The 18,547-nt window shown below is 39.7% G+C and overlaps 1 protein-coding gene and 1 pseudogene across 1 annotated transcript; both read right to left on the reverse strand.

Moving 5' to 3' along the window:
• Positions 1-9,781: 9,781 nt before the first annotated feature.
• On the reverse strand, positions 9,782-10,902 carry LOC115059281 (homeobox protein HMX2-like). Its single transcript, XM_029526942.1, has 2 exons — positions 10,701-10,902; positions 9,782-10,411 (listed from the first exon to the last, which is right to left on the reverse strand). The coding sequence occupies exons 1-2, from the start codon at positions 10,900-10,902 to the stop codon at positions 9,855-9,857; spliced, it is 759 nt and encodes a 252-aa protein (XP_029382802.1). The 3' UTR covers positions 9,782-9,854.
• Positions 10,903-12,686: 1,784 nt separating this feature from the next.
• LOC115059283 (homeobox protein HMX1 pseudogene) lies at positions 12,687-14,636 on the reverse strand (annotated as a pseudogene).
• Positions 14,637-18,547: the final 3,911 nt, after the last annotated feature.

The following is an 18,547-nucleotide window of genomic DNA, read 5'->3' on the forward strand; positions in this document are numbered from 1 at the left end:
CTTTTCTCTGTGAAGTATAATAGCAGAGAGTTGATCATGCAGTGACTAACACAACAGTCAGTTCTACAGTTGTACCATCTGTACCTTTGCATCAGTCTTAGCTACTGGCTTTTTTCCCGATGAGTGGTTAAAAAAATGACTTGGCTGTTATAAACTGTGCTTCACTCAGGCCTAAGAACTGGTGAATGGGTGAGATCTTCTGGCATCAAGTTAGGTTCATAGTTATGCTCTAGAGTGACTGGCATCTCAGAGAGCTGCCCTAGAGAATCCCAGCTATTGTCAAACAGTGAGACACATGACCGCAAATATCTTTGACATCTTTTTTTTTTTTTGGTCACTTTTTTTGTTCAAGAATAAGTTTGATTGTGATGTGGCCAGTTAAAGTTGCACTGATGAATATCTCTATATTCAAAACAACAAATGAGCTGTGCCATGCACACTCAAAGTGACAAATCCAGGAGTGACATCATCAAACTTGCTACCGTTTTGGTCTCTAGTCTGTGTCACTGTGTTGTTTCCAGATGTTTGCTACCTTACCTGATAATAGCTTCGCACATTGAGCAACCTTCCAGTTGCTCCAGTTGTATTTGTATCTGTCAGACGCAAGGACTAAGAATTTTTGCAGTTGTGTGAATGTCTGTTTTTCATCTCAGCATTTCTTTGTCTGCAGTAAATTATTATCAAGATGGCAGCAGCTGGTAAATCCAAACCCGAATCATCGCAAATTTCTTCAGAAATCAGTTTATGACAGAAGCTCTCCTGTAGTTGTTTTACACACATTGCATAAGCTGTTGGCTCATGTATGCTGCTTTAGAGCTGTTGTTAGTCGAGATAGATTTTCAGCAGCTGTTGTTTAATTGTGCTCTTGGTACTCTAAAGCCATTTGTAATTGTTTAACCATAGTGATGACACAGACTGTTTCAGAACCGCAGGTGCATCTACCTGGCAGGCAGCCATTCAGGCTATTAGCTCACAATCCAATGATCCCTATTTGGGGAGTACTTCTCCTTCTCAGTGCGTCAACTGCAGCTTCACTTGTATTTGCTGATTGCTCAGTGATACGTGTGTTTTCAGATGATAAATTCTCACGACCGAGCTGTTGCACTTGTGATTTCGGATGAGCTGAGCGAAGCGCAGCTGCTCGGCCCTCAGGGAGAGGCAAGCTGGGAGCGCACGCTGCCAATTCAGAAGGAAGCAAAATGGTTGCAGCACAGATTTATTGCATTTCTGTGTTGAAAGATGTGGGTCAGGTTACGTCGCCAACTGCCTGGAAGAGGAGGGTAAATCAGCAGGAAATACACCAGCAGTCAATTAACCATCACTTTTGCGCTGCAATCTTGTGTTGAGTCAGCAGTTTGTTTGTAAGCACTCTCTGCACTCAATGTGAACAAGAGTTACTCTGCACTCTGGAGTGTAAGAAACACGGTTGTTCAATTCTGTGTCAGGACCCGTCCAAGTCGTGATAGCATGAATTTCAGTTACACCAGTCGAATCTGAGCGGTCTGCTGTCTTCCTCCTTAGGAATTTTGAGCTGCAGAGCAACTTTCAGGGCATGGTGATTAAAAAATTGACATTAAACACATTATGAAAGGAGTGCAACTATATAAAGCAGAACTAACATTTCAGATTTCAAAGCTTATGCCATCCAGGCACTGAGCTGAAAAAAAAAAAAATCATTGAGCAACTAATAACTTTCTATTGATCAGAAGACGAATCCCCGAAGACTATGAAACTGATCTGTGTATATTCACATGTACAGACCTTACAGACACATTTATTTTGGTGTGAGCATATGCAGACTCTGTGCCTCTTCTGTGGCTCCCCTGTTCCATGTTAGTCACAGAAGCTTTTTTCCAATTCAGTCGATAGACTTCCATTAAGGGAGGGTAGACTGTCAAAGCAACCAGTGACCTCCTCTCGCCCCCTTGGAGCCCACTGGCCTGTGATGTCCATATCAATTTGGGTTCTAGCCCCTTTGCACCCATCAACTGCAATTCCCTGTGTCCATTAGTCTCAAGTATCTGTTTCCCCCAACTTGTGTTATTGATTTTTGTTGTCTTTTGCTCAGGACAGTTCTGTGGACAGGATAGACTCTGTCAATTAGTTCCTCTGCGTTCTCTTTATTGAATGATTTCCATAACCTCTATCAGTCTGAATGACACTTTCATTCTCATCTCTGCTCACTTTGGGTGAGAGCAGGGTGGCAGCATCAAACAGCTGACATCTGATCTCGGAGTAAGTGACGGGCAGCTTGAAGTTGGTCGGACCAGTGCCCTCCAAGGTCAGGGCTTTTCATCTAACGAGGCCACGATGAAATGACCTGTTGTTGTCACTTGTGGTCACATCTCCCATCTGATCTATCCAATTTCAAAAATACAATACTGCATCTGTTACGTAAAGTGGGCCATGATGGTCTGACAATAACTAAAGCGTTATCTTCATAGTTCAGATTTATGAGGGACTGAAGTCTAGTAGTAAATTATTATAGGAAAGAGTTAAACCTTTTTAGAGGAACATAATTGATGTTCCTATTGAAAACCCCAATAAAAGTTGGATTGATTATTTTTCTTTTCCATGACTGTTGTAAATAAGCGTCTTGCGAGGGTCCTAGTAGTGTTGAAGTTGAGACACCATCCATCGGCTTCAGTGCCCCCACTTCATGTTTTCACCGGGACCTTTGTTGTGCTGTTCTTTGTCTTCCCTTTATTTTGTGTTCTGTTTGTACAGTCAGGTGTAAAGTTAAATGACTACAAAGGTTTAAGGACAGTTATAAAAATGTGACCAAATGAGTAAGTGTTGCGTAAAGGAATTATTCTCAAAAAACTGTCCTCAGTAGAAGCTTTGATCAGGTTTACAATGACATTTTATTGACGAAATGAGATATAATACCTCTAATGGCACTAACTCCATATTTGTAAAGGAAATGGAAAAGCTGTATCCCTGAGCTTTCATTGAACTCTGCCTAATTCTGCCCCGCTGTTACTCCAGCCTTTCCAAAGTGTGAAGAGCATATTCTGACATTTGCTCTCTCTTTACTGCTGTGACATATTTGCCACTAGGGGGCCTCCAGGGATGACATTAGATATTGCTTTACACAGTAGACTTGTTCCTGCGCGAGGAAGAAGAAGAAGGATGACCTTTGGCTTTATTTATGTCATTGCTGCTCATGCAGGACCTTTTCATCAGATATGGTCATTGTAATCCCTCAGCCCCCATTCAATTTACAGAGCCACTCTGTCACTGCAGACCACTAAAGTAGACCAAATTAATGGATCCATAACCCCTCTGAAAGCCTGGCGGGATGATCCAAATCCCCCAGTTGCTATCAAGTTACGAGTCATAATGAATGGGGTGTTGTTTATGTTGTAAAGTGCAGCGTCACTGAGTCCTTTGAACAAACCACCCTCTTAGCCAGAGCTTAGTACACCACTGTTTTAAGGGACATGGTAAAACAGGCATTGAAAAAAAATCACTTTTTAATAACACACACCTTTTGTCTATAAGTTGTTGTTCTTCATGTTTTTATTCATATAAATATATAAGGTAAAAACCTAACTTTTGTGTTGCCATCTTGTGAATTCCCCCTGCAGCCATTGTTTATCCTGCTTCCACTTGAAGCATTCCTTGTCTTTTCTCTTTACTAAGAGCCCTCCAGTGGACCAATCTATGACTGAACCCCTGGAAAGGGACCTTTGTGAAGAATCTGGACCACAATGCATGTATAGACAACTTGATGCAAAGCCTCTTTTATTTAAGGCTGAACATATCTGACTAGTGAGACTGCAGGCTGTTTTTAAATGTTAAGTGGAGAGAGTTTTCACTAAACATGAAAAACTGACTAAAAACATCTACAATTATCCTCGTAGATGCTTCCATAATACCAAATAATACCAAAACCATTACACAAAACCACAACACTTATTAGACGGGTATTACAGATCTAGAGGAGTAAAAAAATCATATTAAAAGTTTATATTTCACCAGATGAATTTTGACTGGATACAATGAAAATGGAAGAGTTTAACTGCAAAATGTGTCTTTAAAAATCTGAAGACCTTTTAAGTAACAGTTTATTCAGGCATGAAATAACTAAAAATAACTCATGAATGTTCCAAAAATCAATTTTTGTGTCACTATAAATTCACCCCTGTTTTAGTTTTTGTAACCAGGGAACTCCAGACTTGGTCAGTAGTAGTCTGTTATTGTCACTGTAAGAGTAGTAATCATGTAGGGAATGTTATGGACATGTCACAATGTGGCTGGGTTTGGGTGAAAAGATTGTGGTTTGGATTGGAGTACGTTTTCATTTAAGGTTAGATGACCTGTGTCATGATTACAGTAATAAGCATGTAGCGAAGTTGAACAAAGGCCTCCGGTAGTCTATATGTTGAAAGTCGTTTTCACACGGGACTCGTTCATTCGTTGTGACCTCCTCCCATAAGACCCTTTTTCCACTGTAGACACGGCTCCTCAGTATCTCTCAGATTTACTCTCGCCACTTGAGGGCGACTCACAATGAACCATAACAATATGTTGTAGCAAGCTGCTGGCACATGGAATCTATGCAGTCTCGCCAAACTGGCACACTGTGCAGTAAAATAGAGGCAGAAGTTATGAATGGCTTTGTTTACTTAACTAATCGGTTCTTTTTTTTTTTTTTTTGGACAGCAGGAACTGTTTCAAACTCCACTAATACTTCCATTTGAACTGTGGGACAAATGACTGTGTATTTTGACAGGACATGGCTGTTGTTGCTTGTTAAGAACAATATATTGAACATCTTTCAGCTTTTTATTAATTAAGTCTCTTGCTGTCAGCATCACTGTTGACCTGACCAACTCCATGTGACTTTAGCATTTAGCAGCAAATTTTTCCCTCAAGGGTTGGCGGAGACCAAAACAGGACTCAACTGACTAAACTAGCCGTACATTCATTGCTTGATGAGATGCACACAATTTCTTCTTCCTCAAACTGACCAAAAAATTGCTCAGCGATATTGCTGGTGTATGGATTGCTGGTTTAATTTCTTTAAGTGTCTTGTCATTCTCCACTGGTTGGCCCAGTGTTTTTGATTGGACAGGGAAAGCATTTGTAGTTATTTGCACCGCTTGGCTCCAATACATCATGTTAGCTAAATTAAACTCGGTCATCACAGTTAGAGGCCACTGCTGCGTCAAATCCAGCCTATCTCGAGGCAGCTCTAACATTAATTGGTAGTAATTATAAATCTTGTTTGACAATGTACAAAAAAGCTCAGGGCAAAACATGATTGTGTTTCCTGTGTGGGGTGCCAAGTAGTGTGGTTGTGGATTAATGGATCATTAATGGGGATATTAAACAATTATTCATAGGTTCCAGTTACGAACAAGGCCAGTGGTGAACGATTGATATGGAAATCTCAATCAATGTCCACTCTGTATTAAGGAGATCAGATCAGATCTGACAACATGTCAAGCTCTTCAAGACAAGAGGATGAGCTTTTAGCCAATACATTCAAGTGTAACAACCAAAGAGCCGCAAATACGATTGCAGTGTTTACAAATACTGGCCTCAATTTACTTTCTCACTTCTCAACATGATTTAAAATGACTTCAAGGGGTGTTTAATGGGACCTCTAAGAGTAAAATGAAGCCACAGTTCTCGGGTCACATCTCCACATTTGCATGCTAGCAGCATGAGAGAAACTCCCACCACAGCCGCTCAATGGGACCACGTTATCACTTGCAATTTGGGATCAGCGTTTTCAAACAATAGCATTCAGCATTCATGCATTTAAAATTGAATAGAAACCATGTGGCATGTGGGTGAGTGATGGTCAAACTGCAGAAATGTGCTGACAGCTCTGGATGGCCTTGAGGTGCACATCAGCCCAGAATAACTCTACCAGACCCGCAGCTCTATTTCGTTTTGTAGAAAAACTGTCTTTGTTGCCACTGTTGGCAGTAAGTCAATCGCATGTATTAAAGTACACCAGAATACTTGCCAGTCATTGATAGCCCTAAATGAGTGCATATGGTGTCTTGGCTTTGGGCGTCTTTTTGATCAGGTTGAGATTTTAATGGATTTTTCTTCGCCTCTGACAGACGAGACTGGGGGTTTCTGAGCCCGGCTTAGGGCAGACTGCAAGTAGTGGTGGGGTCATTTGAACCTTGTGGTTGCAGAACAGAGTGCTGAGACACAAAGAGCCAACGCTGCGTTCACAAGTGTCCGACAGCGGGAGAGTCAGGAAGTCTGGCGACTGTAAACCCCCCAACCCCACACACACACACACACACACACACACACACACTCCCTACCCACCCATTTCAGACGCACTCCAAGACACGGCAGGTCGGCACATGGACTTTTAGAACTACGCTTATATATGTCCCCACTCACATTCATTATCTGCACATTTTCAATTTTAACTCGAACTTCTTTGTTTATAAACCATTTTTTAAAAAATGTTTTCATGGTTTCATTATTGATTATTAAAGTGGCGGCATTAGTCATTATGAATGCTTTCAGAAAATAGACATTTACTTTAAATTGTGATCCAATGAGAAACATTTAGGGTGTTTTCCATCTATAAATCAAAATACTCATTTATGTATGTTAATGTACTTTAACACACACAGAAAAAGAGGTCTTTAATTCTGAAACCCTGAAACCCTTTAACATATATATATATATATATATATAGTTTACCAAACATGTGTATGTAAGTCGAATAGAATTTTATTTTCCATAATGTTAATCTGTTGGGGCTGACTATATATATTCATCTTGATATAAATAATTTAAACAAAAGATGGACTTTTAAAAAGCCAACCTAATTCAAAATACATAAAATATGTAAATATTTTACCAAAATGACTTATGTAACACTTGGCCTTAGTCTGCAGGCTGGTGACACATTTAATATTTCAGATGAATAAGCGGGTGGGAGTGGATTCTGGGTACTGGTCTAACAGTGCGAGCAGATCATCGTCCACACAATTTCATAAATACACACACATAAACAAGACTTGCACTTTATAGTGCAACTTGCAGTGATTCATATGAAATAATGTTTTTAAAGGCCCTTAATTGTGATGTATCGCTGCCAAAAGCCAGTAATAATAAATTCATAAATATGAAAAGATTATATTAGTCCTTAGAATTATTCCACCAAAAACTACCTGCAATTACAACTTTTTCTCAGTTACAAGCAAAATGGAAAACTTTATTGTAGTCTTGTCAACAGTTTTTATAATACACAGCATCAAAAAATAAGATAAACATGAAATGTTATCTGCAGGCTTTTATTTTACACCTGAATTCATTCTTTAAAGCTCGACACTACAGTTTTTGAATTATTTAACACGTCTGAGGTTCTTGATTTCATTTTTACAATGAAGAATCAACATTTTTGATCTAACTTTGTTTCCTTTGTGGGGACTAATGACATACAGTATATTTCTATGTGCACAGCAAAGGTAGAAGGGAGTGTGGTGGAGAAAACAACAGATTTGCAGGCAGACTAAGTGGTTGAGTGAACAGGTTAACAGCGACGGGGCCTTGAATGGCTGTGACAGGGAGAAAGCATTGAGAGGCTCCAGCTCTGAAGGGGGAAGTGACCCGGAAATGGTGTGTAAGTGCAGCTTGCTGGGCCCTTTAGGAAAAATCTCTCCAGAAGCACTGATGCAAGTCCACCTAAATACACATTTCTCTACTGTTTCTGCAGAGATGTGCAACTCAGACACTCGTGCGCTCGAGCCGCAGAGAAAAACAAAGTCACTTTTTCAGATAATACTGTGTGTCCTTGCAATAAAAACTTAAGATTTATTTTTTAATTTATGAAGAGAGGGGGCAATTTCTAAGCTGAAAAGATGCTAAAATCAGAGCTTGGATGTGACGATAATGTTGTTAATCTTATAATGGAAGCACCTTTGGAGACAAAGACTTCATTAGCTTTACCCAAAGTTAAGCCATTGGAGCTGTGTGTCTGTGTTTATCGTTTGGTTTGGAAAGGCACATCTTGCTACTTCACACTTCATTTTCCCTCTCGTCCCATAAAGAAGCATTTCTCAGTCTATTTGCTACTTCTCTCCTTTCAATGACCACTACAAGGTCAATAAACAAATACTTTATTAGTATATTTTGCCCTTTTATGTTGTCAATACCGAAATTAAACATGTTAAAATAGTCAGTTTGTTGCGCGCATGTTGAAATAGAGGCTGGTTTAACTTTTCAAACTTTCAAACTTAGCTCTTCTACTGCCTGAAGCTGACCTGCCTTTGTAAAGCCGGATGTTTAATGTGCGGTCATATTTTTTATCTTTAAATTTTTTTCTTTGAATCTGTGAGACACTGAAAACTTGAACTAAACTGATTTGTTCATATATAAATATATATGTGAACAGCTATCACTTTATAAATTAGGATTTTTTATGTTTACTACATTCAGTCATAAATTACAGCTCGGTGTGAACAACCACTGCCCCAATTTGACCTATCGTTAATAACAAATGACCTCATGCTGTCTTTAGAAATCTTGTACCAGCAGAAAGACGAAAATGTTCCAAATTCTGAATGTCACATTGTTTGTTCCTTGGTTTAAAGTGAAGTTACAGGACTTTTCAACACACACTGGCTAACCATTTTTATTTTGTATTTTTATGATCAAAATGTTATGTATAATATTAAGAATTATATGATAAAATTACATTTTATAATCCTCTAAATTTAGGATTGCGTTAAGCCTTTTGCAACTTTAAAGTTTCTGCTAATATATATACTAATATATATACATATATATATATATATTAGCATAGCATATATATATATATATATAATTCAGTCTGAGTGAAGCTACTTGTGTTTCAACAGAAGTTTTTTTTTTTTTTTGTTTGTTTTTTTAATAAATAGAGCAGGAAAAGCCTGAGTCTAAATGGACACAAACTCTGAATGTGTTTGGCTTTTAAAAACTCTTTACAGTGAAGTCCAGTACAGTTTAGGGCCTTTTTGAAGTACAGTGAAGAATCAGACAGTAGTCCCTTAAGAAGATGAAGGAAGAAAGTGACACACGACAAGTACCTGTTGGTGGAGATCCATTTCTTTCTAAAGACTAAAAAAATAAGTAAGTGTTAAAGAAAACATGAATTATTTATGCCTGTAGAGGAGAAAACTCAACTTCAGCTTTGTTACTGCCTTTAATTTACACTTTTTACAATAGCACAAAGTTGCTTAAACTGTAAAAAAATACAATGAGTGATTTTCAAAGAAAAAAGGAGTCTAACCTGAAATGCTTTTGTCCTGATACAGTTAAAGTTAATACACTGAAAGAACCGCAAAAATGTCACCTTTTATTGCAAAATTCGTCATTGTCATGTGTATATGTGTGTGTGTGTGTGTGTGTGTGTGTAGAATAACTGCATTCACAGTTCAACATATAAAGATCAAGTGAAAACAAATAAATGTTTTAACAACAACAACTTTTTTAAGGCCATATAAATACTAATGAAGTGTTGCTCCTCTGCAACTCTTTCAACACAAGAGCCGAGCACAAAGGAAAATAAGTATTATTGCGGATAACAGTTAATGCAGCATGAACATACATTCAGTCAGATGACAATACTGCTCAGGAAGTCTAATGCATGCACTCTCTGATGATAAACTTTCCGTTGCAAATAATAATGATAATAATAATAATAATAACAAACCATTTAGGGCAGGTCAGAAAGTGGCACATGCATGTGTTGGATTAGTTGATATGTTTACATGAAAGTTGGAAGAATTTTATAAACTGGGAAAAAAAATGCATAAAGCAGAAAACAAAGGATGATATAATAAAATTTAAAAAGTGGTGACTGTAGTGCCCACAGACGAAAACAGTCAGTCCGCCTCAAACAGACCGAAGTATTTGCCAGTGGCGGAGAAGTAGACGTAAGGCGCAGCGTTCGCAGTCGGGTACAGGACGGGAAAAGGCATCGGCAACAAACATCCGCCCAGCAGGCTGCTGTCTTTGTAAAAAGTCGGTAATTGCACGTTTTTCCCCGCATCTGAAAAGTGTTCTGCGGCCAGCGGGCCCTCCATGTCCGTGGACAGCTGTCTCTTCAGCTTGTTGCGCCGGTTCTGAAACCAGATCTTGACCTGGGTCTCGGTGAGCTGCAGGGAGCTGGCCAAGCAAGCTCTCTCCGAGCTGCTCAGATAGCGCTTCACGTCGAAAGTGGCCTCCAGCTGAAAGATTTGTCTCTTGGAGAAGATGGTGCGCGTCTTCTTCTTCACCATGGTTTTGGCGTCAGGGCTGGCCTCCTCTTCCTCCTGCTGCTGGAGCTGCCGCTGCTCCGGCGCGTCATCGGCGCTGTGCGCACTTTGCGCCCCGGGACAGCAGCCAGCCGTCAGCGGCTCGGTGCTTTCCTCCAGGTCTGCAGGACGGGCTCTGGCCTTCCCTGCGAATGAAGCAGCAAAATCGGCTTTCATACTTACTCAGACACACACTGCCCGGTCCCTCTGTGCGCAAAAGTACCAAGATTAGATAATTAATGAAACGAAAAATAACGACCTCCAGCCCGAAGCCTTCACAATGACATTTTCAAAAAATATATTTTCAGAGCGCACCGATCCTCATCTGAAATCTTAATCAGTCTGAAACTGTCTACATTCCCCCAAAACGTAACGATCGCTCCCTCTAAAAAAAAAAAACAACTTTTGGTGGAGAAACTAAGTAAAGTGAGTTACCTGTTTCCCCCGTCCCGCGGTCAGGTCTCCTCCGGACGTCCCACGCTTGAACATCGTCCTCCCATCCACCGTCCCTCTGCGCCTTCGGGCCGTCAGAGTGTCCGCCGCCCCGCTGCTTCAGGTTTAGGATGTTGTCAATAGTGAAGGTCAAAGAAGCGCCCCCCCGGCTCGGGGCGTCCTCTTTGCTCATATTCCCCGGCATTTCATCCGCTCCTCCGAGATTCCCGTCGCGCCGCCGTCCCCGGACTCTCCGAGCACCATCGCTCCTCGGCTGCCACTAACGCGCGGAGGAGCCGGCGCGACGCTCTTCAACGACCCGGAAGACTGCGGTTTAGCGGCTTTTGATTGGTGAGGTTGTGGGGCAGATGAGGGCGGGATGCAGATTTCCGTCTGGCTGCCATATTGTGGCTTTTAAACACTTCTCGGTCACCAGGGTTCATGCGCGTTTGCTCAGTGCACCGTTAAACTGAGGAAATTCACACAAACACCCACTTGCATCATGAGATTTCTAGGACTGATGAGTTGTTTTCAACTTTTCAGCTGTTTAGCTGCTGTAGTCAGAACAACAATGGGAGTTTAAAATGGTTGAGATAGCTGAAAAGCTATGAAGAGCTTTGATGCATTAGCATTTACTGTTTGTGCTCGGTGAATATGTTATCCAATCATTTTGAATTTTTTTAATGAATGCATCTGTGTGAGATATACAACCAGAATTGAACCAATTAAGTTACTGTAGGCTTGTAGACCAATGTACATTATCCAAACTTAATTTGGTGTGCAAACAATCACCATGTGACAAAGCTCCTATTTGTGCATAAACTTTATTCACATTTTCACATTTCAGTGTACAAAAGTTTGTATTAAAATTCTTGTTGAAATAAGAAAAAATGATATGTGTCAAATATCATTGCTAATAATTCAGCCATGCTCACATCTATCAAAAGTCACAAACACCAAAATACCTTTTTTCATTAACCCCAGGAATCTATTGTAGAGCAGATCAATGATACGGTGCATTATGTTCATTTTAACTTATCTGTATGGGCTCAAATAAGGGACAAAAAGCATACAGGGCTTGTGCATAATGACCAGAAAGAACTTGAAAATCTATGAGAAAGTAGAAGTTATGTATGGAAAATAAATTTCTAATTATGTTGTGTAATCAGGTTGCACAAAAAATGTCTAAAAAAAATAAATAAATTGGGACATTGATTTTAGGCAAAAATAAATGTGTAATCAGATGTAACTTCAGGGTCATGCACAGTGTGGGGACATTAAGTCTCACTGTTATGTGTTCACAGACGTTCATTTTAAATTCTTTTCTTTCCTCTCCATTGATAAGATTTATTCCCTAATTTTTAATGTTGTATTCACACATTTTCCTCTGCAACCCAAGTTGATATATGCATCACACGTTTTTCTGCTTTACATGTTAAAAGAAGGTTGATATATAATTACAAGTTTTAAAATGATGTCTGAGCATAATTCCCCAATCTAAAACCATTTTTGACCCTCAATTGTTCCCATACGGTATGTGAGCCGTTTATATAGTTGTGGAAATTAGTCATGAAATAGAGATTTTCAAATTCTGTGTGATGTTGGGTGAAATGTTACCAAATTAGGCCTGATGAAAAGGGCTGTGTCCAAAAAATATCTGTGATTATCAAATCTACCAGTGAACTAAAGCAAGTTTTCAAAGTAGTTGTGGGGGGGGGCTGATAATATTTATAAATTGACAATTTTTTCAATTTAATGGTCTTCTAGATGAATTATCCACCTCGATCCAAACCTGGCCCTGTTTTGTACAGTTGGTTTTAGCAAAAGTCCAAAAGAATCAGTTGAAAACACAATGAATCATCCCAACGCATAAACAGAAGTTGTGACTTTACAGAACCTGAATCAAAACTAAAGTTAACATTTCCGCTGCTTAATTTTTGTCCCAAGAGTCACAAATGTGCTGGGTTAGTTTCTTCTCCACTCTTGAAGTCACACCAGCCCAGTCATCTGTGGACCTACAAATGACACTGGGTGAGTGAAGTGAGCAGTCAATGGGTAGTTAATAGAATTAGAGAAGCCGACCACGGATGGCGACACTGGTGGCAGGCTGGTCAGTGCCACGGGTGTGGTGACGCTCTCGCGATACAGCACGGGAACTCTGACAACCCTCTGTGCACCGTAGGTGACGACTGGAGTGCTGGCCTCCATGTCCTCAGCGATCTGCCTCTTCCACTTGTTCCTGCGGTTTTGAAACCAAATCTTCACTTGGGTCTCTGTGAGCTGCAGTGAGGCAGCCAGCCCAGCTCGCTCTGCGCTGCTCAGGTAGCGTTTCAGGTCGAAAGTGGACTCCAGCTGGAAGACCTGACTGCGGCTGAACACGGTGCGGGTCTTCTTTTTTCGTGCTACTTTGGTGTCACCTGAGAGGAGGAAGAGATTTTATTTAGATAAAATGTAACTGGATAGAAGTGACTGTGCAGCTTTTAGTGGGGGCAGCAGAAGATATAAATAGCCAATGTTAGTTTGTTAGGCACAAGGAACCTACAAAAAGTACTCAACCAATTTGTACCAAATGTGGAAGAAGATTTAGGTTTGGTGAATGCTGTTGGACATTGGCCTTGGGGCTCTCTTTGTGACTGTTTAGTTTGGCGTTTAATTTTGATATTTGATATTTGATATCACGCCAATCAACTGAGAAAATAGTTAAAATACCCAGACTGTCTCCCAGTCATGTCTTTATCAGCCTAAATATGAATGTATCTACAGAGGTAACATGGAGCCTTTATATATTTGTCAGTCTTTGGATATTTCATGCATAATCAATACCATGCCTCCAGGATTTCTACTTCTATCTATATATAGAACATAAATTTTGGTCAAACTATTTCAACATAAAAAAGAAGTGCCCATGGCAGCCTTCTTCACATGGAGCCGGGCACCCTTAGCTACACCCCTGCTGTCTCACGTGAAACCTAAAAAAAAACCTGATGCATCAGTTTCTACAATAGAGGAGGTCAAATTAATATAAAACCCAAGAGGAAAGCAAAGTGTTTTTACGTTCTGCTGCCAAAAGTGAACCAAAAAGTCCAAAGTCTTCTCACGGCTGCAAAAAGCGCGCATGTCCACAGGGCCAGGGTGGATCATTGTTTCTGAGTCTAACCTCGGTCACAGCTGTCCTCCGGAGAGAAGCAGGAGGAGCGGCCGTCTTCCTCCTTCTCACCCGCCCAACCATCGTCCCCCTTCTCCTCCGGTCCATCAGCCCCATCTGCCCCACCGCTCCGGGGAGGGTCCCAATGCTGACCCGAGTCGCTGGTCGTGATCTGTGGACCTTATAGAGGGGAAAGGGAAACACAAACTGCGTTTAAATCATCCTTCACTGCTCCCTCCGTCCAGAATGAAGAGACTTCGCGTTAAAAAGCTCCCTGATAAATCAGCATCAGCACCACATTCTAAAACCTTTTAGGCAGAATAGAGATTGTTGCTGTTGTTTTTGGAGTGTTTTTTGTGATATTATTTCTTCTGGTACTTTTCTCGGTGGTTATCAGATCAGATATATCTGTCATCCCCCGATAAGCGCTTCTCAGTCCTGGTTATCCGATCTGTGCGCAAGGTTCATACAGAACATCTTAAAATGCCAGATTACTTATTTTTAGAGCACACTGGGGTCCCGGACCAAACAAATAAAGCCATTTGGAGGGAGCACTCACTTCCTGAGCCTCCATACACTGTGTTTGGAGATGTCTCCCTCCACTTCAGCCCCTCACCGTCCACCAGGCGCGTCGGTTCCGGTCCCGGACAGATCTCCGGTCTGAAGCCGGAGGTCTCCACCCGCTCCCCGGCTGAAGCCGCCCTGTCTGCGCCTCCCAACAAATTCTCAATGTAAAAAGACGATCCTCTCGGTGGAGCACCGTGCTTCGACGTCGGCGCTCTATCCTCCAACATTTTGAGTTTCTACCGTCCTTCCTGTCCAGGCCGCCTTTCAGCCTTAAAACTCCCCCGGTCTGGATGTTATAAAATCATTCCTGGGAAGGCGCCCCGTTTCCAAACCGGAGAGTCCCCTGCTCCGCGTGAACCATCCCGACTCAGCCCGTGAGCGCACAAAGAGAGCTCGGAGATCCGGAGGACAAAAATAATCTCTCCTCGGTGGATCTCTAAACAAGAAGCCAGAAGGAAATTACTCCAAGAAAAAAAAAAAAAAAAAAAAGAAAACTGGAGACGGTCTCGTGGCGCAGAGGCTCTCTGGTTCAGTCCGCCTGAGGGAGCACAGAGATGCTGTATTTAGGTCAGTTAGGGAGCAAAGCACAGATCCAGTGTTGTCCTCAGGGCTGGAGACGGAGTGCGCTCATGAAGAATGGCACAGTACCGCCTATTGGTTACACTTGTCCATGCACACTTCACATTTACTATGCAGCTAATTCAGGCAGCAGACTAAACTTTCACGTTTTTCATGTTTTTCATGCGCTTCAGCGATTTGGGATAAAGTTTCCGACGGCAGTATTTGATTTCTCACGTTATTATCACTATTATTAGTGGTGATGTTGTTATCATCAGAAAGTGTCAAGAAATAGTTAATTAAAATTTTGAATGAAGGCTATGGACGTTTGAGCCTGCACACAATTAGCATGTTTTCTTTGGACAACACAATAATAACAACAAAATAATTGGACATAATGATATTTTTTTAACCCTTTACAGTAGTGAAGTGGAAAAGTGTAGTAGTAAGTACATTTATTTATTTATTTATAGATTTTTTTTTTGTGTGTGTGTGTGCGTGTAGTTGATTTTTCCAGACAGCAAGTCTGTCTGTCCAGTTTCTGCAGATATCCACAGACTCATATTTTAAGATTTACTTCCCTACTTAGTCCCATTTAGGATCAGATTTTTCTGTTAAATTTGCAAATACACACAATCCTTCTGATACTGCCACACATCTTAAACTCAGATTTATTTAGAGCGATCACTGAGAAATGTCTCTCCTTCGTAAGGTGAATGTGAAAACAGTTTTCCAGTGCCAAACTCTATTTAAAATGAAGGAAAATTAAGCAAAAAAATTAGGAAGGCTTTTTCTCCTAATGCAGTAAAGAAAACAAGTATATACATGAATGAGGAGAATTGGATATTTTATTTAATATCTGACTCTCATTTTTTTGTTTTTGTTTGTTTGCAAACATTTGGTTCCGAATTAACCACAACACATCCACAGTCATCAACAGTGTTACCGTTGTTTCAGTTTTTGGATTGGTATTGTTTCCTCTCAGCACAATTAAAGGGCCAATCAGTGCCCACAACCACAGGCCAAAAAAAAAAGTTTAATTTTCAAAGTGACAGAAGCACTTCACTGTCAGCTAAGATATTGTTCTGAAAGCTGATATGAAAGCTCAAAGGGAGGCCATCCTCTGAGAATGAATGCACTTCTTTTAGAGCCACTGATGCCCTTTATGGCTGTAAATGGACTGAGCTGAGCTTAAAATGAGTTAATTGTTGGTAAAGGTGGAAAATGTTGAGTCAGCTCCCAGACCGTGAATGGCGGAGTAAAACAGCCCTGCATTTAGAGGTGTAATAGGATTTAAACACCATGAAAAGCTTACTTTCATCTGTAAGCATGCTTGAACAAATGCTTAGGACATTCCAGGCTGCAGGTTTTCAGCCTGCAGGTTGCTCTAACATCTTGGATCTGCCTCTTTCCTTTGCTTTTCTGCATGCAAAGTACATCTCAACACTTCATTGAATATTAGTAAGGAAGAGAAAGATGGTATAATAGAGAAATATTTCACCTGTGTACAGACCACTGAGCTTTGAATAGACGCAGAGAACAACAAACTATTTGTGTTGTCAGAAGATTTGCTCACAATTGTTCTCCATTGTGCCACTAAATTGACTTTGCTAAAGCCTCTTTGCAAGTATTAGTTTATCAGCCTAATACTCTGGATTATGGATCACCACATTTCATACAAATTACCAAATTATAGGCCGGTTCTCCATGAAGTTTAAAATAAGCAGAAGTGATTACAGTCAGCGTGATGTTTGTTTTCTGTTGCGCTGTAGTTTGCAGTACATGAGGTAGCTAATATTTATTATTCATAAGGGTTATGAGTAGATTATGAACTTGCGTAAACTATTAATTCGATCCTAATCTGATGGGAGTGTACATTGTTGAAGTTGTTCTTTTTATTTTTAGTTGAAAGAGTAATTAATCATTTCAGCAATTTGAATGAATAAATGAATAGTCAAAGAAGTGTGCAGAGGATATAAATTTTTTAATTTATAGTAGGTTTGCTAAACTACTTTACACTGGTTTATAACTCTAAAGTCCCTGAAAATGTCTGTTAAATATCAGATATTTCTCTCTTTCATTAGATATTTATTATTAAATGACTAATATTTTGCTTTACAAGTGGTTTTAGATGTTAATTATTAAACATCTAATACTGAAAAGCTAAATTAATCAATTTCATCACATTTATCTGGATGGAGTCACTTCAGGTGTGAGGATATATGACCCCCAATCACATGTGAAAACAAATATACTTAGAAATTGGTTCAGTGGAATAATCAAGACTGTTGACACTTTAATTTATTGTGAGTGAGCCCATGTATAAGCCTAACAAAAACTTGTTGTGGTTCTTTAAATTGAAGTAGTTTTATCTCTGTATCTCTCTCTATAGCTTTTTTAACACAATAATGTGACTCTCCAAAGTGAAACTTCTTGTTTGGAGGCAAAAAGGATTGATATCATGTTTTTACATTAATGTCTCAAGATTCATAAGAACATGGAGGCTCGCCAAAGAAACACTTTTCACCAAAATTGCTACAATATCTTATTAATCTGGGTCTATTTCACAGGATATAAAACTGAGGAGGGCTGAAGTGTAAATGTTAAATAGAAGCAGGATTTTTTATTTTTTTTTTGCTTTGTTCATTTTAATTTTTTTTTCCCCCAACAATAATTTAGACAGACACGTGTTTGTGTCAATTTGAGGAAAGCTAGAAATGATCTAATGTAACCCTTCGCAACACTTCCTTTCCTGTCTTACCTTGTTGTGAAGGGCTGCAGAGGCATGTTCAAGATCTCTTGATTAAAGATGGCATTGTCACCTTATAACGTGATGCAATGAAGAACTGAGCCTATAAATCACCTACTGGACGAACACTAGGAATAAAGATCCTCTTATAACACTTACTGTAGCAAATACACAACAATCTAGTACATTTTAAATGACAAGGGACCGCCTGTAACTGTTAATTTATCTGTTAAATGCTGTTAATCTGTTAATATTTTCTTATTTCCTTAAAATGCTTGATCTTACATCAGTAACTGCACAGAAATAGAAATAAAATTTAGACTATCAAAAGTCAAAAGTTCTCTTAATTAAACTTTTCTATTAGATATTTTATTCCCTTTACCTATTCATCAATAGAAGCAGCATTTTAATGTTGTGTACTATATATTAGTTCATTCTGTAGAAGATGTCACATTTTTAACATCACTATAATTCATTGTATATAAAATATTTTCTATAAAATTTTAATTTGTGAAGTCGCTGTACATGCCAAAATGTCAAAGTTGAAAGTAAATGTAAATACTTGAATGGGCCTGAAATTCCAAATGTGTAGACATTTACTTTTGTTTTGTTTTGGAACAAGATGAATTTCTGAATATAACATCAGCATCTTGCTGATTAATTTGATTTCCTGACGTCAGCTCATCCATAAGAAAACCACTCTGCCTCAGATCAAAATGGGATTCTAATCAAGTGTCATTTACAATGTTCAATGTCTGTCTTCTAAAATACATAAGGAAAATCATTGAATTGATAATCTGCTGGGGGAATCCTCCACATCATTATTTCTGG

Source organism: Echeneis naucrates, chromosome 18 (assembly GCF_900963305.1).
Source record: "Echeneis naucrates chromosome 18, fEcheNa1.1, whole genome shotgun sequence".
In the NCBI taxonomy this organism is placed as follows: domain Eukaryota; kingdom Metazoa; phylum Chordata; class Actinopteri; order Carangiformes; family Echeneidae; genus Echeneis; species Echeneis naucrates.

What these genes read in the sequence shown, in the direction of transcription:
- LOC115059281 (XM_029526942.1), bottom strand. Translation starts at nt 10,902, where the DNA reads ATGCCGGGGAATATGAGCAAAGAGGACGCCCCGAGCCGGGGGGGCGCT. An exon ending in CCGCGGGACGGGGGAAACAG is followed by an intron (nt 10,412 to 10,700) that starts GTAACTCACTTT and finishes CTTCATTCGCAG; the next exon opens with GGAAGGCCAGAGCCCGTCCT.